The sequence below is a fragment of the Raphanus sativus genome, chromosome 5 (assembly GCF_000801105.2).
Source record: "Raphanus sativus cultivar WK10039 chromosome 5, ASM80110v3, whole genome shotgun sequence".
NCBI classification, from domain to species: Eukaryota; Viridiplantae; Streptophyta; class Magnoliopsida; order Brassicales; family Brassicaceae; genus Raphanus; species Raphanus sativus.
Window position 1 is genome coordinate 30371432 of NC_079515.1, and position 24742 is coordinate 30396173.

Sequence of the window (24742 nt, forward strand, 5' to 3'; positions counted from 1 at the left end):
ATAAAAGTTTGATTGATGATTTTATAGAAAAAAAATGTAAAAAGATCAATATTTAAAAACTGATAAACTTTTACTAGTTCTAAAGATACTGTAATTTTTATTTATAAATTTAATTTTTTATCAATATTTTTTTATGTATTATTTAATAGTCATGTTTTTGTATTTCGTATTAGACCATGAATATCTCATGATCAACACTGATTTCTTACAAATATACGGATATTTTCATATTTATCTAAACCAAGATTGTAAGTATTTTGACATTAAAATAAATAAATCAAAATGACTAGTATTTTGAACGTTAGTTTTACTGCGAAACTGCATGATTCAACTACGCGTACATACGTAACTACGTTCATTTGTAATATTAATAGTTAGTTTTGCTTACACAAATTAAACTGCAGTTAAAATAATGGATGGCTTACGACATACTGACATCTCGTTTTTATACAACACTGCTAGATATGAAAATGGAATATTATAAATCAAGAAAATAAAAAATAAAAATAATAATCCTGCTGCTTCACAGTTTTCTGTTTTGAATGTTGTCACAATATATAGCCCAATGACATGTTTTGAAACATTCATTAAAGAATATTTGTCGTTACCAATAACATCTAAATTATTCATTTTCCTAGCATAAATTCCGGGAACAGCATGTGATATATTTTACATTTTAGTTAATTATTACTACTAATTAACAAACACAAAATATTCTATTTCGTGGTTATAACTTATAAGTTCATGTAAAAGTCGATTTCGGTGTGTATGTAACTAAAAACAGATATCTGACCTATGGACATTTATTATGGACACTTTCATTCAAATATTCTTTATAATAGTAATTAACTACGAAACTTAATTATGTATGTTGCCTCAGGTTTTAAGGATTATTATGACCTATGAGTATCAAACGTGGACAAGAGTGGTCGCTTCTTCCTCCTGGGAAATAAAAGTAACGCATGTTCATACGAATCAAGAAAAATAGTACTACGTTCTAAATTCTCAGGATAAACAAAAACGAATCCAAGATAATTTGTAATTTTCATACGAGATCATTAATTTAAAATGGTATGATATCAAAAGTGGGCCAAAGGGAGATTGAAAATGATCAACTCAAATAATTAACATACAAAACAAGGCAAGTAAAACAACATTTCAAAATAAAATAATAAAAATATAACCATTTCATCTCGAAATTCAACAATATAAACCCTATTCCACCATCTTCCACTTCCTCACAAAGAACATTTCCCACACAAAAAAATGGCACCAATAAAAGATCTCATATCCAAGTTCTCAGATTTCAAGAACAACAAGAAACTTATTATCTCCTCCGCCGTCTTAGCATTGGTGTTATTTTCCGCCGTCGTTGGAGTCGCCGTCACAAAATCAAACCAAAGCAAAAACCAAAGAATCCCAACGCTATCTCCAACATCACACGCCGTTTTGAAATCCGCTTGCAGCTCAACTCTTTACCCGGAGCTCTGTTTCTCCGCCGTGGCAGCCACCGGGAGGAAGTTGACGTCAGATAAGGACGTCATCGAAGCGTCGCTGAACCTAACCACAAACGCCGTGAAACACAATTACTTTGCCGTCAGGAAGCTTATCACTAAAAGAAAGGGCTTGACGGCGCGTGAGGTAACAGCGCTTCATGACTGTTTGGAGACTATTGATGAGACGTTAGATGAGCTTCACGTGGCGGTGGAGGATCTTCATCAGTATCCTAAAGGAAAATCTCTGAGGAAACATGCTGATGATCTGAAAACCCTAATTAGCTCATCCATTACTAACCAAGGAACTTGCCTTGAAGGCTTCTCCTACGACAAAGCAGATCGGAAAGTTCGCAAGGCCTTATTGAAGGGGCAGGTACATAAAATTTAATATAAAGTTTTAAATATATATTTAAAACTAAATAGAGGTAGATGTATGAACTTATTATGCATATATACAGCAATTTTTTCAAACGAATAAAAACAAAATGTAAGAGCTTATTATTGAACCGATGTGAACAGGTACACGTGGAGCACATGTGTAGTAACGCATTAGCAATGATCAAGAACATGACAGAAACCGACATAGCCAACTTCGAGCTAAAAGACAAGTCCAGCTCCACCAACAACCGCAAACTCAAGGAGCTTACAGGCGACTTAGACGGAGAAGGCTGGCCAAACTGGTTATCCATCGGAGACAGAAGACTTCTTCAAGAGTCAACGGGGGTGAATGCAGACGCCACAGTGGCGGCTGATGGAAGCGGTGATTTTACGACGGTTGTGGCGGCTGTAGAAGCTGCGCCGGAGAAGAGTAACAAAAGGTATGTGATACATATAAAAGCAGGAGTTTACAGAGAGAATGTGGAAGTGTCCAAGAAGAAGAAGAATATAATGTTTTTGGGAGATGGTCGAGGAAAGACTATTATCACCGGAAAGAGAAACGTCGTTGACGGAAGCACCACTTTCCACTCAGCTACCGTTGGTATACTCTCCCTCTGAATTTAAATAATTGATGTTTAGTTTTTATAATGTTTTTTTTATTTGCTCAAAAAAAAAGATGTTTAGTTTTTATATTCTATTTAAAAAATTCATTCTAAAATTCAAAGTAAAAGATTTAAATTTAAAATAAAATATAACTAAAATAGGGAATATAAGTGGTATAATTTATTAGAAAACTAATAAAACATTAAAATATTAAAAGAAAACTCAAAAATAATAATAAAAATTTTATTTTGTTTAGTATGTGTATGTGAAAAATCTAAAACAGCAACTTTTAAATATTCTAATTATTCATTTTCCTGTTTTAATTCTTCATTATGCAACTACTAACACATTTAATGTTTAAAAAAAATACATATAATGTTTTTTTTATATTTTTATAAAATTCCAAAATAGTACTTCAAGGACTTTCGGAGTACGTACCACGTAACTATCACATGAGAAACATATTTTCACGTTAATTTATGTTTCGTTTTCTTGTGAATGTAGCTGCTGTCGGTGAAAGATTCTTAGCGCGTGACATCACATTCCAAAACACGGCGGGTCCGTCAAAACATCAGGCGGTGGCTCTTCGGGTCGGATCAGACTTCTCCGCTTTCTACAACTGTGACATGTTAGCATATCAAGACACACTCTACGTCCATTCTAACCGTCAATTCTTCGTCAAATGTCACATAGCCGGGACCGTTGACTTTATCTTCGGAAATGCAGCCGCGGTTTTACAAAACTGTGTTATAAACGCACGCCGACCAAACTCCAACCAGAAAAACATGGTCACGGCTCAAGGCCGGTCGGACCCAAACCAGAACACTGGAATTGTGATTCAGAACTGTAAGATTGGTGCTACGTCAGATCTTCTGGCTGTGAAAGGAAGTTTTTCGACGTATCTTGGTCGTCCTTGGAAACAATATTCAAGAACGGTGATAATGCAGTCGGATATCTCCGACGTGATCCGACCCGAAGGATGGCTTGAGTGGAGCGGAGATTTTGCGTTGGATACTTTAACTTATAGAGAGTATTTGAACAGAGGAGCAGGGGCTGGAACTGCAAATAGAGTAAAGTGGAAGGGCTATGAGGTGATTACGAATGTTACAGAAGCTCAGCAGTATACGGCTGGTCAGTTTATTGGTGGTGAAGGCTGGTTAGGTTCGACAGGTTTCCCTTTCTCGCTAAGTCTTTGATATTTTTATTATTTGAATTATTAATTTATCTTCCATTATTAATCAATAAAGTATGAATTTGATAAAATTATAATGTTACTCTTATGAGGTTAAGCCATTGCAAAGTTAACATACCTAGTTTTATCTTACTCATATCAATATGAATTTTCATGTCATTCTACCGAGCCAAGGCAGTGTTCAAACTATAAACCCGGGTAGATTGAAACCGACTTAAACCCAATTTTGGAAAACCAACCGAAGTTCAAACTTTAGACACTCCATTAATGGATTGTTTAACTAGTTCGGATTCATCAAGTAATATAACCAGGACTCATGTGTTCGAAGCCCAATATTGGTGCTGTCACTTGTCGGATTTAAGACCTCAATAGATAAGATGGACCACTTGTTAGACATGCACATGGCCATTTCAATGTTGCAAGATAATCTTCTTTTTGTTTTCAATTTTCTTCTTGTTTGTATACATTTTAAGAGTTAGTTGTATTATTCTTCTTTCCAATGTGTATACTTGAAAAAATGTACCAGTTAGTTGAATGTGGTTCCTCCTTTTGAGCCTACTGCGAAATAAAGAGAGTTGACTTTTGACTTATTTTGGGTTATTACACTTTAATATGAACTTTAGTTATGCGTTATGAATGTGTTAGAAGAGACATGGTATTTGACCCAAGAAAAAAAAAAAAGAGACATGGTATTGTTGCACTTGATTGGATAGACAAAAAAGGTTACGTAATGGAGTTTAGTATAGTTTATAATCAAGTTACGTAATTAAATAGTGATACTTGCTTAATCATGAATCTCCACATGCAAATCGATCGATCAACTGTCACACACTCGCACACTTGCACCCACCAAGAAAGCACCATGGAGCTAGCGCGTCACATTCATATATTCACTTTCGCTTGGTTCCACACTTTATAAAAGACAACAACACATGTTCCTCTGACAGAACAACAACAGAACATAAAAGTAAATCTCTGTAATAAGAAAAACCCAGAAACCAAAGAAAGGAGCTTGCTTTAGGCCACTTATAGAAAGATCATGGATTCAGTGAAATCCTTCAAAGGATATGGAAAAGTAGACGAAGCTCAAGATCTAGCATTAAAGAAAAAGACAAGAAAACGTCTGATTCTACTAACCGTCTCCGGCGTAATCCTCGTCGCGGTGATAATCGCCGCCGTGGTGGGCACCGTGGTCCACAACAAGAACAAGAACTCACCCGAGCCAACACCGACTTCACCTCCCGAGTTATCACCGTCCACTTCGCTCAAAACCATTTGCAGCGTGACACGTTACCCCGAATCTTGCTTCAACAGCATCTCAAAGCTTCCATCTTCCAACACGACAGATCCTGAGGCTCTGTTCAAGCTCTCGCTAAAGGTAATCATCGACGAGCTCGACGGGATTTCCGATTTACCGGAGAAGCTATCGAAGGAGACGGATGACGCGAGGATCAAATCTGCGTTGAGGGTGTGCGGGAATCTGATCGAAGACGCGTTAGATCGGCTCAACGACACCGTTTCGGCCGTGGACGACGAGAGCAAGAAGACTCTAAACTCGTCGACAATAACCGACCTCAAGACATGGCTAAGCGCGACCGTGACGGACCACGAGACGTGTTTCGACGCTATAGACGAGCTGGCCGCGAACAAGACGGAGTACGCGAACTCGACGATCACTCAGCAGCTCAGATCCGCGATGAGCAGCTCCACGGAGTTCACGAGCAACAGCCTCGCCATCGTGTCGAAGATCCTCGCCGCGATTAGCGACTTCGGGATCCCGATCCACGGGAGGAGGAGACGGCTTTTGACGAGTCAGCAGCAGCAGGAGATCCCGGAGTGGGCAAGGCGGAGGTTGTTGCAGACGGAGGGTTTGAAGCCTGACGTGACGGTGGCGGCTGATGGAACCGGAGATGTGAAGACGGTGAACGAAGCGGTGGCTATGGTGCCGAAGAAGAGCTTGAAGATGTTTGTGATACACGTGAAAGCTGGGAGGTACGTTGAGAATGTTGTGATGGATAAGGGTAAGTGGAATGTTATGATCTACGGCGACGGGAAAGACAAAACGATTATCTCCGGCGGTAAGAACTTCATCGACGGGACCCCGACTTACGAAACGGCGACGTTCGGTAAGTGATTAAACGACCGCGTTTTGATATATTTTGGTTTATTTCGGTTTATTTTGATTTATTTTGGTTTATTGTGGTTTAATTGCAGCTATACAAGGGAAAGGATTTATAATGAAGGACATCGCAATAATAAACACCTCCGGAGCAGCGAAACACCAGGCGGTGGCGTTCCGATCAGGCTCCGACTTCTCCGTTTACTACCAGTGCTCATTCGACGGGTTCCAAGACACGCTCTACCCTCACTCCAACCGCCAGTTCTACCGCAACTGCGACGTCACGGGGACCATCGACTTCATCTTCGGAAGCGCCGCAGTGGTTTTCCAAGACTGCAAGATCATGCCACGTCAGCCTCTCGGGAACCAGTTCAACACCATAACGGCTCAGGGGAAGAAAGATCCTAACCAGATCTCCGGCATGTCGATCCAGCGGTGCAGCATATACGCCAACGGGAACGTGACCGCTCCGACGTACCTCGGCCGGCCGTGGAAGGAGTTTTCCACGACGGTGATTATGGAGACGGAGATCGGACCGGTGGTTAAACCTGTCGGGTGGATGGCGTGGGTTAGCGGCGTCGATCCGCCGGCGAGTATTGTGTACGGTGAGTACAAGAATACGGGTCCTGGTTCGGATGTGACAATGAGAGTTAAATGGGCCGGGTATAAAGCGGTTATGACCGCGGATGAGGCAGCTAAGTTTACGGTGGCTACGCTTTTACATGGCGGTGACTGGATACCGGCGACGGGAGTGACGCATCAGCTGTCTTGAATTTAGTGAGATTATTAATACTTTGATTTATAGATTTTTCTTTTATATGAGAACATCTGATTTCGATCTACATGTACCTTTTTTTTTTTAATTTGTTTGACACGGTTGTATGGTTTGTATTTTATCAAAACTTGGTTGTACTTTTGTGTCTTTCTGATATGAGATAATAGTTGAAGTTTTATAATCCGAGAAAGGTACTGAAAGATTCTCTTACACAACAGAGACTAAACTGTCTCATGAAACATCAGTTTCTCTAGCAGACAAAGTGAAAGAAAGCCACTTGGTGACAAGATTCGAAGTAGACGCAAAGGTGATTAGATACATCACCCGTATTGAGAGTCTCCCTCAAAGACGACTAATGACTGCTTCAACTTCCTGCGGAGTGTAGAGATGGTAAGCTGGAGCTACCTTGGCAATGTCCACATTGTTTGGAGTCACCTACACAGACAATTACAATTAGATTGGGACCTAAAGCTTCTGTAAACTTTAAGAGTGAAAGGTTTTATACCTTTTCTTCCATAACTTGCTTGAGGATAGATACAGCGATCGTCTCAGCTTCATCAAGTGACAGATCCTGCGATAAAGTTACGGAAACAACAAGAGTAAGGGGGTGTAATCAGATTGAGAAGTTATTGTATAGATTCTCATGTTACTTTGTTGAATTGCTCTTGAAGAGAGCTATCAGCTCCTTCTGATCCTGAACCAATCGCCTTTGCATTGCACTGCCAGAACGTTCCAGACGGATCCGTGTAGTATCTGCAACAAGACCAAGTCAGTTTGACAATGTGATGAACTAACTTACCAACAAGTGAGGATAAGTATTAGTGAATAATAACCACTTACAAGCTCGGTCCATTTTCATCATGACCAGCAATGAGAAGGGAGACTCCAAACGGCCGAGACTGTATTAACATTGATGGAAAAAAAAAGTGAACTAGTAGTACTCATGATCGAATATAGATTTTCTTTCTACCAAGGTTTTGGTCTAGTAAACAGTGATTCAATCAAATACAGCCTAAGCCAAGAGATGTGTGAGAAAACAACTAGAGATTCCAGTTTTCATTACCATTGATTCTTCATCTCCTTCACCAAACCGTAAAGCGAGATCACACAGCGCTTGGGTAGTGGACTCTACAGTCATTGGCTCGCCATACGAGAATCTGTGGTTCTGTACAGAAGGCAAACAAGCAGTCAATAACGTAAAAAGATCTTTTAATGCTTAAATGAAGGGATAAAAAATGGGAGAAAGAGAAAGCTCACTTGAGTCTCAACTCTTGCATGCTCAACAAGTGTGCGGGCATCAGCAATTAAGCCGCTCATGGCACAGCCAATATGGTCATCAATTTCCATAATCTTCTCCACACTGCTCGGCTCCTGAACATTCAAATGCAATAATAGTTTAACATAAACTGAGATAGCACATCGTATATCACCAGAAGTAACAAATTAGCCATCCTCTCTCTCTCTCTCTCCAGAAGCCATGTATAATGCAACCATCAGAATTTCAAAACTTTGAGAAGAGGCAAGTCAATGTAAGCAGGCAAACCAGCAAAGGGGAGGTGATACGCTTCTCGACAGCAAGCACAACTCCCTCTTTTGTCTTGACTCCAATTGCGGTAGAACCCAGCTGCAGTAAATTCAACACTCATCAGAGATTCGAGAAATATAACCCAAACACAACTAGCTAAGCTATTCCAAATCAGAAACAAAGTGAAGTAACCTTAATAGCTTCAATGGCATACTCGACTTGGAATAACCTGCCTTCAGGAGAAAAAGTGTTGACTCCTCTGTCATACTCCGTCCTTCCCAACACCAAACAAAATCACGACAAGCAACGAAGGATTTAAGTGGACCCAGAAGCATAAGAAGATAGATTTTGGGTAAAGAAGGAGAGGAGACAGACCTAGTGAGAAACATCTTCTTCTTCTTCTTCTTCTTCGATCTGTACACCCTGCAATAATCAAAACCATTTAACATTAACAGATCTGGGTAAACTATAACAACTTAGGAACAAGAGAATCGAAACACTTGTTGAGACTAAAGAATCATTACCAGCTCTGATTGATCGGACAAAATCGAAGAAACTGGGATGCTTTTACAAGTTTGTCATAGAGGTTGGTTCACTTCTTGAACAACAAGTTATATGATCCGAAACACGTCGTTTTGTAATGGGCTTTTACTAAGCCCATTACTCGTGGTTCATGAGAAGGCCTTGGCTTTTTATTGTTAATTTTGATAACGGACTGGAGTTTTAGTGGGGTTGTTGGATTTTAATGTAACACAATTATGTGGATAAGTAATTTTATTTTATTTTTCAAAACCACATATTATAAAAAAAAAATTAGTGATTTATAATAGGTTAATTCTATCAAATAGCATTTTTAAGTGTTTTTCATAAAAATAACTCTCAAAAAATAAAATGACCAAAATATTCTCTTTTTATTTTGAAACTTCTAATATTTATTTCTTAATTTTTGAAATTTGAAACCACATCTATAAAACATCATCCCTTAACTCTGAATTCTAAGTCTAAATTAGTTAATTCTAGAGATATAAATATATATTTATCTTTTAATAAAAAAAACTTTGATCATTTTCTTTTTGAGAATTATTTTTGTGATAATAAACTAAAAAATATCCAATAAAATTTCTCTTTATAATATTGGTAAGCATTAAGTATTATTTAATCATATGAATTTTACGGTACACTTCGTGGATTTTGAAAAAAAAAAAAGAATGAATCCGAAACAACAAAATAGTTTTACAAATACTAATTAATATGTATTTTTAACGCACTGTCAGAATTTAAGTGTAGCAATAAAAGGAAATGACAAAATAGCCCGTCTGAATTATGTTTTCTGCCTGTACACTGTACTCAGTGTCAGAATTTAAGTGTTACAATTAGTTCAAGGAATACAACCAAGCAGAAAAAACAAAAAGAAATGCAAGTAGTGTTGTCTTGTAGATTATGGAGAGGAAGAAAAGCTGTGACTTGTTGCAAGGCTTCTCACCTCTTTATTTGTCTTTGGTCAGTCTTCTTAAGCTTTTGCATGAGAACAACAATTCAAGTTTAGTCAAACAAGAAAACAACAACAACAACAACAAAACTCCATAATACATGAAAACAGTAAGAGCTTACCACTGGTTAATATTTTCTTTTCTTCTCCATTTTTTTTAAATCTTATATTAATGTTAATCATCCACTCTTAAATTCAAAAAAAAAAAATCTGAGAGTGTTTAGTATGTAGTTATCAAAATGATGCAATACGTGACGTCTAGAAGTTTATAAAATAAACTATTATTATATGTTGTAGTTGTAGGTGGATTCTAACAAAAAGGTTTTAGTAATCTAAAAATGTAGTTATCCACTAATTCCTTGTTGTATTTCATTGATATTGGAGGAAAAATAACATAAATATATTGATATTCCAACACACATAAACAAAATTTCTTGTCATTGTTGTCCATTTGTAAATTGTAATATACTTTCTCTTCTTTGAACTCACTAAGTTAGTGACAAGTATTGTTGCAAGGAATACAACCACAAGAACTACGCCCGGAAACCAAATAGCCACGACGGTTTGTTAGCTTCCTCGCCGTTTCAGCTGCTCTCTGCAATTGCTCAGCATGTTGCTGCCTCGCCGTAACTCTCCAGTCATCCGCTCTCCGGTGAACCGTGTCCATTCTCTTCATCAGTTTCTCTTCAAAATTTGATCTCATCTTCTGTATTTTCATCTTAAACAAATACAACACCACCCAAAAAGACAAATTAATTATTAAAAATGTTAAAAATTAGGACTTTCTATAATTTTATAGCCTACATATTAAAATGATAATGGTTTAATATTAGATATGAACTCTATAAATAAACATATCTTTTTCACATGGGACTTGCACGAGGTACAAGTACAGCTACAAAGATACATCATCATCTCTATAAAAAATTTAGGAACTCGAAGACTTTTTGCTTCTGAAGTAACGAAGACTAGTCAATGAAGTCGTGCAAGGGACTTCGAACATATTACTCTAATGCTGGCGCATGGCTCCACAAATCTATATTACTAGAACAGAACAAAAAAACGTATTTTTATATGGTTCTCTCTCTAAAATATACGTATTACCATGCACATACCTCGAGTTTCCTGGACTGAGCTTCTGCTTTAGCATTTTGGAGATTCACCCATGCCTGGATCTTGGCTTCTTCTCTTTGATATCTACAAAAGAAATCAACTTTTTGAGTTTACCAAAATTAAGTTTTAATAGTTAAAAAAAAATGTTTTGATAGTTTAACAAAAAAAAAGGGTTTCAATAGTTTCTTTCAAGATTCATGTTTATACCTTTGGCAAAACATGATCTTGTCGTCTTCACCATCCCACAAAGCAGCTTTAGACTCTGAAACACTTCTCCGCAACTCACTTTCCATATCCAAATGACTCAAGCTCTTAGATATCTCTTGTTCTTCCCCTTCCCTCGAGTTCCAAAGAGTGACCGAGTTATAATACTGAGTCGCTGCTGACCCACTGAGTCGTAGCTTGTCGGCGAACTCGGAGATGTCTATAACGTTTTTGGTTTCTGTTAACGGGCCAGACATTTTCGAAGGCGTGTTGTGTCTCGCCGGAGACATGCTTTTAAACGGCGTGTGACATCTTGAAGCCGTTACGCTTCCGGTTGGTGTCATCTCTATGTCTCTGTGTTGAACTTGAGCTTCTTCCTCGAACTCTCTGAATATAAACCCTTCCGTTGATGGGAGCACTTCGTTTGCTAACTTATCTACAAGAACACAGAATCAAAAAAAGATCTGAAACTTTTCATGAAATCTATTAAAAAGGGTTTCTTCCTTTGTACGTACCTTTGAGTACAAGATCTGGTGGAGATAATGAGACTTTCTCCTCTGTAACCCTAGACTTCTCCGAGTAAACAACTTTGAGGGAATGTGCCGGAGATTCCTGACCGGAGGTGACCCATTTCTCTGCATCGACCCATTTAGAAGGGAAGTTTCTTCTTCTCCCAGAGACATTGCTGCTGAAGCTGAAGACTCCTCTACCTGGAGTGCAAGGAGACTCCATTAGCATCACTCTTCTCTGTCCGCTGCTTCTTCCTTCTCCAATGCTCTTTTGTGATGAGAAACTCTGTCTTCTTTCGTTTACCATCTCATTGCTGCTGCTGCTTAGGTCTGCATTTTTATTTAGGTTGATTCTGCTTATAAGCGAGTCTTCTGCAAATGGGTTTGTGCTCATTCTTGGCTCCACATCTAAAGTTTTCTCCTGAAAACAAACAAAGAAAGAAAGAAAGAGAGATTCAATAACAAGAAACAGGAGAGGAGTATTAAAGACAAGAAAAGACATTGTTTCTTTTACCATACTAGGAGGAAACAAAGACTGAGTTTGAAGATGGAGTTTGGTGTTGTTGTTTCTTGTGATGTCCATGAGTTTTCTTTGTTTTGTTTCTTCTCTTGTGTTTTTTGTGTTCTTATCTTGCTTAACTAGTTGTCTGCATCTAATGTAGCAGTTCTATTGTTGTAAAAGAGCTATAGAAAGTGAAGTAATTTAAAAAATGGCATTAGCTTTTAGATGTCTATAGGAAAAAAGGCTTGACCAGTCTTTTTAGATTGGACCATTGGATTCTATATTTTCATTTTTTTTTCTCTTACTTATCTTGTATTATTCTATACTAGACTTTGGATTCTAATCGGAAACACTAAAGAATGATATAACTATAAATGTTCACGATAAACATTCTGCTCTTTTGCAATTTATCAGTTAAAAGTTAAAACCATAAAAAATGTTAGTATGTTATCGAGCTATATAAACATTGATTTTGAGTGGTTGGGTCATGAAGAACATCTCTAATGTGTTTTCCTCGAAACGACTATATTGATTCAAACCATTCAACCAAAATGTTATACAAGATTTTCCAGATAACACATAACTATAAAAGCTAAAATTTTCCATATAACAATTTAAAATCTAACAACACAGTACACTGATAAAAATGAAGATTAAACATGATAAGAAGGATAGAAAGAGAAACCACCAAGGATCGAACGTTATTAAGGATGTTGAAGCCCTCACTCTTTATTTTGCTCCAATCCACTTCATATCACTTAGGAGACATGAGTAGGAAAGTAGGAAACATGAAACAGCCACATATGATAATGGTGTTTTTATTGTAATTTGCTAGTTGTGAATGTTGGCGCGGCTATGCACATAAGCATGAAGGCCGTAAAGACGAGGCACGTGATGACTTGAAGGATATCCATCCAGTTGCCAGCTCGAAGATCAATGTAAAGCTATTGACAGAAAAGAATTTACCAGGTCGAACTCTTCAGCGAACCCAAAACTGAAGAACACCGTCACAGAATGAAGATGAAGGGACACAACTAGAGAGATGACATTGACGAGTAGATGAAGAAAACTCTGAAGGCACACCCAATTATTTATTCTAGAAGTTCGTTCTATATTGGTAAGGGTTTTGGTTTCTAATCCTTCAAAGCACTTTCTCTATTGGCAAAGTTTATGGTTAAGAACTTTGATGTACACTTCCTTGCACGTTTTCTACTATTATCAACTGACATCCTTCTTTGTCTTCAATATTCAACAGATTGTGTCAAGACATTAATACAAAAAAACAATATGTCATGAACAGCTTATCTCACGATCTTCAAATAATTCAAGCATATGTCACGATTCCAAATTCTAATCTTCTTGACTTCTATTCTATCATGCATTGTCAGGATTCAGTTTATGTTATAGCCTCAACCTCCTATATATATATTTCAAAACTTTCACTTACCTCCTACGGATGGAAATGAAACGAGAAATCTCGAAACGAGAACATTCTTTATTACACAGGATCTCGAACAATTGAAGTCATTAGGATGCAAATCAACACCCTTATCAAGGCAAGCATGACAAGCCCAAGATTATGGGTTAGTGAGTTCACAAGCCCATATTATCTAGGCCATTTAATTAGAATTTTAACCAAGATGGATGCCTATAATGGCCCTATATACATATATTTATGGTAGAGATTTAAGAAAGGACTAGATTCTCACCCGCCCTTCGAAGGGCGGGTATATTTTTTATTTTTATTTTATAAAGAAATATAATTTTATATTTGTGTTTTTTGTAATTATATTGTGTTTGTCTTTGTAATCATATATGTGTATTGAATTTGTGATGTTGTATAACTATAAATTTGTACCTAGTGTTTTGAGATCCGTTCTAAACCCGCTTGAACCGATAAACTCATTGATCCGGTATGTAATCTGGTTTGAGTTTTAAGAAAAAATATTATTTAAGCATCCACGAAAACTCACGAAAACCCTTTAAAACCCATAATCCGACTATCAGTTGAACCACTGGTTGAACTAATGTGTAACTTAGTTATTAACTCTTTTTATTTTTAGTTATATTATTAGAATCTGTTTGTATTCTAATTAGGAAGTTAGATTTTGACCCGCCTTTTAAATGGATGGATATATTTTTATTTTACATATTTTTTAGAAATTTAATTTTTATATTTTAGTTTTTCTTTGTAATCATATGTGGGTCAAATATTTTTAAAAAGTTATTAGTAAGAGCTTTTGATAATTGTATTAAATTTGTGATGTTGCAAACCTAAATATTTGTGCTATTTAATTTTGTAGTTTTTACTTATTTTTAGAAATTTGATGTTTATATTTTAGTTTTTAATCATATTTGGGTAAAATATTTTTAAAAAATTATTAGTAAGAGTTTTGACCAAAATAAATTATGTGTAAATTTTTTTATATATGTGTATTAGGATTATTAGTAAAAATTATCAGGATTTAAAAAATTCTTTTTTCATGTCTAAATTGCACTAATCAAAATCTAACGTTTTATCATCAGATTTTAAAATTATTTCTTATTCAAATAAAAAACAGTATTATTGTCACCATCAATTTTTCCTTTAAAAGAATAAACATCATCATCACAGAACCCAGATTTTTTGTAACCAAACAATTTCCCAGTTTTTCCCTCAAAAAGAATTATAACATGCACGTGTGCGTAATGCATCATATTGATCAATTGATCATCGTTTCCATTCTGACAACATTTTGTAATTTGTTCAAACAGTTATTCCTTTTTAATCATGGTCGAGCAGTTATTGTAGAAGTTTGAAAAAATGCTGGTTATTAGGAATTTAAGTGGCGGTTAGATTAAAAATATATATAACTTATAGATGCAGTTATATTAAAAGGCATTTATTGTTAGGAATTTTAAATTGGACCTAACTAATATCAATTGGACATGTTTAAGAATTAATAGTATTGATTCAAAAAAACTTTCGTGTTTTGCATCCTGAAAACGTTTCTGCCACAACAATAATTTTATCATCTACTCTGTTAAAATAGAGTGATACTTTTATCTATCATGAAAATTATCATTTAAGTTTTAGACTTATTCATAGTTCTACCATTTAATATACACATTCATTATACAATATAATTGATATTAACTTAATTACTTAATCTACTAAAAATATGATATTAGTTGGGTAAGAATCTGTATTGTTACCATATTTTGTTTGAAAATTTGTTAAGTTTTTAAGTAAAGACTTAAGAAAAAATTAAATTTTATACAAATAGTTTATCACAAAAAATCTTAATTTACCATATTTAAAATTATTTGAATAAATATCAAATGGTAAAGGAAAGTTAGTTACTTGATTCACCATAATAAATCTGCACATATGAAAATTATATAAATAATTAGATCATTTTTGCAACAAATTATTAAATCGACTTAGAAATAAAAATATAATTTCATACTCAAAAGACAATATAACTTTTCAACGATGATTCTTTAAAATCTCTTCACCACAAGATAAATTAATATATTCCATAAAATATGAATTCTCTCAAGAACCATACAAGTAATATAAGATATATATATGTATTTCTACTAATTTGAAAACCTAAAAAGTAAAAAATAATTTATTTTTATGAGAACAAATTTATCTGACTATTATCCGTATGCTAAATTGCTAATACAATCTCCACTTTCAGAAATTATTAAATTTAAAATAAGTAACTAATATACTGTATATATATACATAATTTTATCGGTTCGGTTTAAAAAAAATCTGCGTTTTAATGCGGGTACTATTCTTGTTTCTCTTATACGAAAGGAAAAATTTAAATTTATTGACGAACCACAGTTTTGAAGAATTAAATGTGCTAATCGTTACTGTTTTGTGCAATTTCATTCCAAGAACTTACACCAGAACACAAAAATAAAAACTAATATTTTCTCCGTTTCAGATTAATTGTCGTTGTAGATAAAAAAAAATTGTTTCTAAATAAATTTCATTTTAGTTTTAATAGAAAATTTATTAATAAATATTTTTTGTTTATTTTTCTTTTAATTAAATATGGTTAGGTGTATAAATAATGATGTTTTTATTTCAAAAATATACAAATTAAATGTTTTTTAATTTGCGTGTACAAAAATAAAACAACAATAAATTGAAACAAAAGGAGTAATTAAAAACTAAAGAAGCTGTCGGAAAAAAAGACAAAATTATAATTGAAACTACATTACTACTGTAAGTCCATTTATTATTCGAATCCCACATTATTCACGTTACAACATCTACATGTATGAATACGTGTATTTATAATATATAAAAGAGTATACGTCGTGTTGATCAAAAAAAAAAGGAGTATACGTCGTTAAATGATTTTTTATATAAATGTTCGTATCCTCACATTGAACATGTGGCGTAAGCCCTTAGTATATCCATTTTTTATATATAACCAGAGGCTCAATTATTACAAAGAACTAGGAAGTATAAATACGAAGAGGACCATACACAACAAATCAATCAGTTCCAACTTCCAAATATATAGAGTTTTTCAATATTTCCAAATACTTAGCAACAATCGGATAGCAAAGAACATGATGAAGATTCATCCTGTCCAAGCTTTACTTGTGGACTCCAGCGTCGGAGAAGACAAGAGTTCGGCGTACTTGACGACGGAGCAAGAGAGTTTCACGATTTGGATGAGATCTCTGGTGTTCCATAGCAAAGGCTGCACAGTTTTTGACTCCAAAGGAAACTTAATCTACCGAGTGGATAACTATGATTCGAAAAGTCGTTGTGAAGTTTACCTTATGGACTTATATGGAGAAGTTATGTTTAAATTTCAACAAACGTTGGGTCTATTCAAATCTTGTGAAGGATACAACTCAACCGGCACAAGATTTAGACTAAGAAAAAACTTCAAAGTTTCATCTTCGTCGTTCAAAGTTGTAATGGGATCTGGTAATTAAAGATGATCGACAGTCTTGCTATAAGATTGTAAATGGTGGATTGGGGTTCACAATCAAAGATGGATCAGGAAGATTAATGGCAGAAGTTAAAAAGAAACAAGCTCATATTAATGGTTTGGATTTCGGAGAAGATGTTTTGACAATGGTGGTGGAGCCACAAGTAGATCATTCTTTTATAATGGGTATTGTTATAGCTTATGGTCTTCTCAAATCTAAATTGTAATCACTTCTTGGAGGGAGGGTGGGATTGATTTATTTGTAAATTGACAGCGGTAAATGGAAATATACAAATATTCAGAGAGTCAGCATATATTGTTTTATTTATTACGTTTTTTAAAAAAAAATTATTAGTGATAGACCTAACTCACATCCAAAAGCTACCTTAAGAGTGAATGATTGTCTATACACATATATATTACACAAAGACACTTACTATTTCGGATGTGGGATATCTAATAGCCCCTCTCGAAATGTGGGTGGAAAACGGTCCAACAAAATAGCTCAAGCCTAACATTTCGGACATACCACGTTAATATGGGCCACTTGTACAAACTACATAGGTAATAAACTGTTTATGTGAGAAATCATATGTTGGGTTTTCACCATAGATTCTGATATCATATTAGTGATGGATCTAACTCACATCCAAAAGCAAACTCAAGAGTAGAAGATTACCAATATACATATATATTGTGCAAGGACACTTAATATCTTCGATATGGGATATCTAATACTCTCTCCGTTCGGATTTATATGATGTTTTACAATATGTCACATAAATTAAGGAAGTTGATGTAATATCTCTTTTAATCTTTCATTAGTGTTTAATTTTCAATTCATTTCATACCATTAGCGTTATAAATCATTAACTATAAGGGTAGAAAAGTTATATGTTACTTTTTTTATCTAGGATTTTGTGAACGCCAAATATTTTGACAAAAAATAAGTATGCCTTTAATTTTTGATTTAGAAAATTTATTTTTTCTAGATAAGTATATAATCTTATAGGGAAAAAGAAATCGGGTTTTGAAACTGTTATTACGAATCTAAGGGTTTGTAAAAGTATTTCTTCCTACACTCTTTGTTTCAATGGCTGATGAAAACTTACTGTTAATTCTAATTTATTTTATTAATATAAATAAATAATAATTTAGTGTTTAAATTTATTGATCATAATTTATATTAGACATAATTAATTAATATTATCAAAACTAAAATAAGAATAAAAATAACTGAAAATATTATTTTAAATATAAAATTTTATTTTGTGATTTTAGAGTAAAAACAAAAGTGAACACTAAATTTGTTGTTTATTTAGTATTATGGTCGGAATTACTCTAACTTATCTGGAGGGTTTGCTGTTTGCACCACATCTTTAAAACGTCAAATTTATGGGATGTTTTGTATTTAATAACCATAAATATATATAAAAGGGCACCAACAATATTAGCACAACATTAACTACATATATTAGGTATATAGTGCATACAACATTCTGAATTAAATGTATATATGTTTGGTAACTAGCAAATGTAATTGGAACAGGTTAAGGAGATAATCAGGCCTGGAGATAATAGTAGAGTATGTATTTAGAGTAGTGTCACATAGAGTGGTCATAGACTCTTGGGAGAAGTACGAATGCACGAAAAGAAGCATATACCTCTTCATTCGTGTTTATAACTGGCAATAAGAAACAATTTCAAATGTGATAAGTTAACATTAACTAGTATTTTTAATTGGCAATAAGAATCAGTTGTTTTTTTTTGCGTCTGAAAACGTTTCGTTGACAGCTGATATTTTTTTTTTGCGTCTGAAAAAAAGATTTAAAATGATTACTAATAAACAACAGTTTTGAATAATTCAATGTGCTAGGCCTAACTGTTCTTGTGCAGTATCATTCCACGAAACTTTCAGCAAGGAACACAAAAAAGTAATAATTGAAACTATATTACTATTGTATTGTATGTCCATTTATTATTCGAATCTCACATTATCCACGTTACAACGACCCCTGCATGTATGAATACGTGTATTTATATTATTTAAAATACGTCGTTAAGTATTTTTCATATTAATTAATGTCCGTATCTTCGCATTCAACATGTGGATGTAAAAACCTTCGTTTATTGGTCAACATGATAAACTTTCATTAAAGAAAATTAAGCGTGAAACTTACATGAATCCAAAAATTTATTAATCAAATTCGAAATGAATTTAGTTCCAAATTGAGTTGACATAGATAAAGTATACTTAAATCTGAAGTATTACTAACTGAACTGGATCCGACATATATAAAATTCAAATGAGATCTAGAATTGTGAATCCAAAACCCCCCAAAACTTTACCTCCCTAAAGTCTCTCTCTTGAATTGTGTGCAAATAATATGTTTCTTAAAAACATTTGTTAAATAATAGCGTAAGATATGTAAAAAATAATTTTAGGATTGATCAATTTAAATCTGTAGAAACTTTTAAACCTTTAATGAAATCAAATATGATACATATTAATTCTGAAATTAAAAGAAATTGTGAATTATTTATAGAAAATACCCTAAAATAACATTAAAAAGTTTTTATCACAAAACAATCCTAAATATTTATAAATATTTTGTGTATTCGTATATTTTTTGTAACTTGTGAGTGTTTCTATTAAGCGAACTGGAAACTGATTTGGTTTGTGATTGAGTTGACTAAAACCTTATATTTTTTTTAACAACAAAAGATTTAAAAACATTGCAATTGAAGTCTAAGACCTCATCTAATTTCAAACACAGAATATGATTATTGCTTGGTCCTTGTGGTTAGTCTCTTAGTATACATATATGAATAATCATGCTCTAAAAGTAGTTCCAACAGCAAGGATTTCTTAAGAAAAAAAATGTAACAGAAATAAATGAAAAACATAAAAATCAAGTGAATAGTGAAAGAATCAATGCTTAGGAAGAGAGGGTTTAGAGCAACCGCAACCCTGAGACTTCTTTAGGAGTTTTTATAATTTTTTTTAAAAAAAAATTATTATTATTTTTTTCAACTAAAAAAAAGATAACAAATCACGGACCGCCACCTAACAATGGGGTCCGCGAACAGTGACAAACCTTAAAGAAAGTCTTTTTTTTGTCACACAAAGAAAGACTTAAAGAGACCAATCCTTGATGTACCGCGGGATCCATCGAATTTTTATTACTTTTTACCTAGATTTTAGGACTAAAAAAATGGCAAGAGGCTCCATTAGAATTGCTCTTAGAGCATAAATATCCGTGGTTTTTAAAAGGGGTTTTTAAATTTGAACTGTTTGTTGGCCCTACTAACGTGGATCTCACAAAAAATTAATAGCAGTCACCAAAATAACTAAATAAGGATCGGTATTTGAGGAGTTTTTGCATTGTTCACGGATTCCACCGACACGTGGCTATTGCACTTTCAGTGTGATCCGCGATTGGTGCGCTTTTTAAATTTTGTTTTAACCAGACAAAAAAAAAATTCTTTAAGAAACCCTTAAATGGGTTTTCGGAATAAATATGGTCTTATTAGGCCACCATTATCATGGAACCTTAGCGGGGTTCCAAAAAAAATAATTGTGTGGGCTCTATAAAAACCATAAGAATCGGTCACAGAAGTTATGAAATAAAGACCGATTTGGAGTGTTCCTTGCACTGTTCGCGGACCCCACTGACATGTAGACATCCGCAATTGATTCATTTTGATTTTTTTATTTCCGCTAAAAAGTATCCTAAGAAACCGTGCCACCGGTTTCAGTGATTATTATGCTTTTAGAACTCATCAAAAACTTAATCAAGAAAACACATGTCATTTAATAGTTTGCTAAGATCATTATTAACAAAATAAAAATGGCTACATTTTAAACTTCAATTATATAGTTTATATGATATAAAAAATATTTTTTTTACATTTTCTTATAAATCTTAAAATAAAATTATCTATCTAACAAGTTCCATTATTCATAGGTTAAAATTATATATTAAATACTAATTAAAATTGAATTTATTGAAGTTTAATACAATAATAGTATATTAATTTTTTAATTAATGTAATACAATAGTACTAAAAACTATTAATTTCGAAATTAAAAAAATACTAAAATTTAAGATATAAAGGTAATTATGTGTAATTATTATTTTTCTCTATATATAGCCTTCAAATTTATCTTATCAAATCTCATAACATTGTGTATGTCTTTCTTTTCGTTACCAAGTGAAGATTAAAGCTTTGTTAATTATAATTTATATTCTCGTTTGATATTTTCTTTTATCATTTTTATGTTTTGTTTTAAACTAAATTACCTTAAAATTAAATTAAATAACAATATTATTACAATGATAAGAAACTTTATGGATATCTACCATTGGAGCTAACAAATTTACTATAGTTTCTTAACTTAATTTTTATTTAAATTAAATATTATTGATACCATTAAGGTTGCTCTAAGACCTCCCTAAAGTCTATTACTTGCAATTGAATGTTTGGCATTAATTCACACGAAATAGTGACAACATTTATTTTGGGAATGATATTGATATAAATTGTAAATTTGTGGAGAAATATGAATACACAAAATTAGGGCTGGGCGTTCGGGTACCCATTCGGGTTTCGGTTCAGTCCATTCGGGTTTCGGGTTTTCGGAGTCAAAGATTTCAGCCCCATTCGGATATTTCTAAATTTTGGTTCGGGTTCGGTTCAGATCTTTGCGGGTTCGGTTCGGGTTCGGATAACCCATTTAAAATGTTTTTAAATTTTTAAAATTCATTATATACTTTAAATTTTCAAAATCTATAAGAAAGATAATATATTACATATAAATTTTCATAACATATATGTCAAAATATCTTAATTTAACATATAAATTGATTTTTTTGAATATTTGGATATTTTTCAATATACTTTAGCTATTTTAAACATTTACTTTTGACTATTTACATATATTTTCTGAGTATTTTGGAAAACTTAAAGGTATCTTATATATTTTTAATATTTTTAATATACATTATATATAAAAATAATGTATATATTTAAGTATATAAATTTATTTCGGATACATTCGGGTATCCAAAATATTTCGGTTCGGATCGGGTTCGGTTTCGGTTCTTTAAATACCGAAATTTTGAACCCGTTCGGATATTTAATCAATTTCGGTTCGGATTCGGTGCTACTTTTTCGGATCGGGTTCGGTTCGGTTTTTCGGGTTCGGATTTTTTGCCCAGCCCTACACAAAATATTCAGGGATGCAAGATATATATTTTTTCTTAGTCACGTATTAAGACGAGTTTAAAAGTTAAAACTTAAAGGTCATTACAAGAATAAACCCTCAAATTAAGTCTCTCTGGCTTGGATTGATTCAGACAAAATGTGGAGACGGTCGGCGTCGTTCATCCTCGACAAACACCAAAACAACAAACCCATGTCTCTAACTCCGTCCATCGACTCTCCTCCTCCACTCTCTGCTTCAGTGGCCGATGAAAACCCTAGCCCTAATCATATATCGGCTTACTACCAAACCCGAGCGGCGCACCATGAGATCGTGACCAGCGACTGGCTAGAACAGGCTCAAGCCGCCGTTCGTCGCTACCCCGACCAAGATTCTCCGGTTTCGGAAAAACCCTTTAGCGTGATTGAGGAGTTCAACAAGTGGAGACAGCAGCCGGCTTTGGCGGAGGCTGTTGCGGCGATCCGTGCTCTTGCGGCTGTTATTAGGGCTAGCGATGGAAATACCATGATGGAACTCGAGATCGAACTCAAGAAGGCTTCTGATACATTGAAAGTAAGCGTCTTTTTTCTTCTCTTGTATGTGAATTAGGGTTGCAAGTCTCTTTTCAAAAAAAAAAAGAATTAGGGTTGCAAGTTGTATTTGCTACGATAATTCACATATTTGTCAAAAAAAAAAGCTTTATGAGAACTTGTAGCTTTTAAGTTATTTTCTTGGTACAAGGTTTGCTTGACTAGCTTCACTTTTCAGGCATGGGACACAACTTCCATATCCTTAACAGCAGGATGTGATCTATTCATGCGCTACGTGACTCGAACATCTGCGTTAGAATTCGAGGATTTCAATTCAGCAAAATCCCGCGTGCTTGGACGTGCTGAGAAATTTGGAGAAATATCTAACAAGGTCAGTGGCTTTCTTGGATGGCACTCGTGTAAAAAGATAATGTATTGGTAATGATTTTTTTTTTTGGTTCTCCGATCCAGGCTAGAACGATTATTGCAATGCTTAGTCAAGATTTCATATTTGATGGGTGTACTATACTGGTTCATGGGTTCTCCAGAGTTGTATTCGAAGTACTAAAGACAGCAGCTCAAAACAAGAAACTCTTTCGAGTTTTGTGCACAGGTGCCTTTCTTTAAAAACTTTGAGATTGATTCCGTCTGTCATTTTCTGATCATCTCATTTGGATTTGTCCAGAGGGAAGGCCAGATAAAACAGGTCTACTGCTAGCTAAGGAGCTTGCTAAGCTTGATGTTCCAGTGAAGCTTCTAATTGATTCAGCTGTGGCCTATTGCATGGATGAAGTAGACATGGTGTTTGTTGGAGCCGACGGAGTGGTCGAAAGTGGCGGTGTAATTAACATGATGGGTACTTATCAAATAGCAATCGTAGCACACAGTATGAACAAACCAGTCTATGTAGCTGCTGAGAGTTACAAGGTAAGAACACCTCAAAGCTTTTGCAGAAACAGTGTGATTCATCGTCTAATATATTGTTGTTCTTGCAGTTTGCACGCCTCTACCCGTTGGATCAGAAGGATTTAGAACCGGCCCTGCGACCTATTGATTTTGGTGTTGCTGTTCCTCTTAAGGTTGAGGTAGAAAGATCTGCGAGAGACTACACTCCTCCTCAGTTTCTGACTCTGCTTTTTACTGATCTTGGTATTCTTACTCCATCTGTAGTAAGTGATGAGCTAATTCAGCTGTACAGCTAAGCTGTGTTCTTCTTTACCCCTAAATCTGAGCTCTACATGGCTTCTCTCTAATTCTACTGCTTACTCAAAATTTCTGTCTTTGTTAGATTGCTACTTTTTTAATCATATAAAAGTGTATTCTTGTTTAGAATTAGTTCTGTTCTTGGCTTATTAAACAGCTGAACACAAGTGGGACGCGACCTATATAATGTTAGGGCATGACTTGTTTTTCCGTTACCACCTGGAAGCAGTTTTTACGGTTTGTAGCGGTCGATAGCGCTTTAAAACAATCAGACAAACCTTTAGATATTGCCTCAACTAAATTTTTGTTGTGTTATTAAATCTGACATAAATTTAAATCTATATTAAACCAAACTTTTATAATATTCAAATGGTATTCCCAGATGACTAAAATTTGATTTGACCTCAAACCAAAACCGATTGTACACCCAATCGTGCATGCTTAGTTTTAGGGAGTTTTATATAAATTATTTCATTTGACAAATGCTTAGCTACAAAATTAAGAAAAAATTGGATTGTTTACTAGTTGAGAGGCCATAAATCAGTCAAACAATACAAAATGCCATATCTTTTCATTTCAATTATTAAATTACTTTTAAAATTGAGAAGAATAAATTTTTAATCATTGAAAATACAACCAGTCTAATACCTAGATTCGTACTAAAAATAATAAATATGTTACGAAAGTTTTCAATACAGAAAAATTCAACAATATTATTGTAAAATCGTCACTTTTATAAGAAAATAATATCAAATAATTATATAGTAAAGATCAAAAATATATAAATTAACCAAATATATCATTTAAAAGATCCTTACCTTTATTAAAATATGAAAATAATCATTCTATTTTTTAATGTAATAAAAGAAACAAATGATCTCAATTTACATTATGAAAAGATTGAATAATTTGTGTTATATTCAAATTTACGCCAAAGTTTGATATGACT

General features: G+C 34.1%; 6 protein-coding genes across 6 annotated transcripts; 4 read left to right on the forward strand and 2 right to left on the reverse strand.

Moving 5' to 3' along the window:
• Positions 1-1218: 1218 nt before the first annotated feature.
• Positions 1219-3770, forward strand: LOC108856197 (pectinesterase 2). Its single transcript, XM_018629950.2, has 3 exons — positions 1219-1869; positions 2016-2475; positions 2982-3770. Exons 1-3 carry the CDS (start codon positions 1267-1269, stop codon positions 3671-3673), a joined length of 1755 nt encoding a protein of 584 aa, XP_018485452.1. The 5' UTR covers positions 1219-1266; the 3' UTR covers positions 3674-3770.
• Positions 3771-4581: 811 nt separating this feature from the next.
• On the forward strand, positions 4582-6702 carry LOC108862697 (pectinesterase 1). Its single transcript, XM_018636914.2, has 2 exons — positions 4582-5795; positions 5884-6702. Exons 1-2 carry the CDS (start codon positions 4709-4711, stop codon positions 6558-6560), a joined length of 1764 nt encoding a protein of 587 aa, XP_018492416.1. The 5' UTR covers positions 4582-4708; the 3' UTR covers positions 6561-6702.
• Positions 6703-6719: 17 nt separating this feature from the next.
• On the reverse strand, positions 6720-8718 carry LOC108862699 (proteasome subunit alpha type-5-A). Its single transcript, XM_018636915.2, has 10 exons — positions 8613-8718; positions 8464-8511; positions 8281-8362; positions 8107-8187; positions 7821-7934; positions 7627-7728; positions 7404-7462; positions 7214-7316; positions 7069-7134; positions 6720-6998 (listed from the first exon to the last, which is right to left on the reverse strand). The coding sequence occupies exons 2-10, from the start codon at positions 8475-8477 to the stop codon at positions 6906-6908; spliced, it is 714 nt and encodes a 237-aa protein (XP_018492417.1). The 5' UTR covers positions 8478-8511; positions 8613-8718; the 3' UTR covers positions 6720-6905.
• Positions 8719-9978: 1260 nt separating this feature from the next.
• LOC108860769 (uncharacterized) lies at positions 9979-12207 on the reverse strand. Its single transcript, XM_018634622.2, has 5 exons — positions 11918-12207; positions 11410-11824; positions 10898-11330; positions 10693-10774; positions 9979-10295 (listed from the first exon to the last, which is right to left on the reverse strand). The coding sequence occupies exons 1-5, from the start codon at positions 11984-11986 to the stop codon at positions 10071-10073; spliced, it is 1224 nt and encodes a 407-aa protein (XP_018490124.1). The 5' UTR covers positions 11987-12207; the 3' UTR covers positions 9979-10070.
• A 4161-nt stretch (positions 12208-16368) lies between these two features.
• Positions 16369-17186, forward strand: LOC108860189 (protein LURP-one-related 3-like). The gene is given in 2 exon segments (XM_018634093.2): positions 16369-16848; positions 16850-17186. Coding segments are annotated over 2 exon segments (597 nt in total). The 5' UTR covers positions 16369-16483; the 3' UTR covers positions 17082-17186.
• Positions 17187-22150: 4964 nt separating this feature from the next.
• Positions 22151-23990, forward strand: LOC108860188 (uncharacterized). The gene is made up of 5 exons (XM_018634092.2): positions 22151-22633; positions 22829-22981; positions 23062-23203; positions 23276-23517; positions 23586-23990. Exons 1-5 carry the CDS (start codon positions 22220-22222, stop codon positions 23790-23792), a joined length of 1158 nt encoding a protein of 385 aa, XP_018489594.1. The 5' UTR covers positions 22151-22219; the 3' UTR covers positions 23793-23990.
• Positions 23991-24742: the final 752 nt, after the last annotated feature.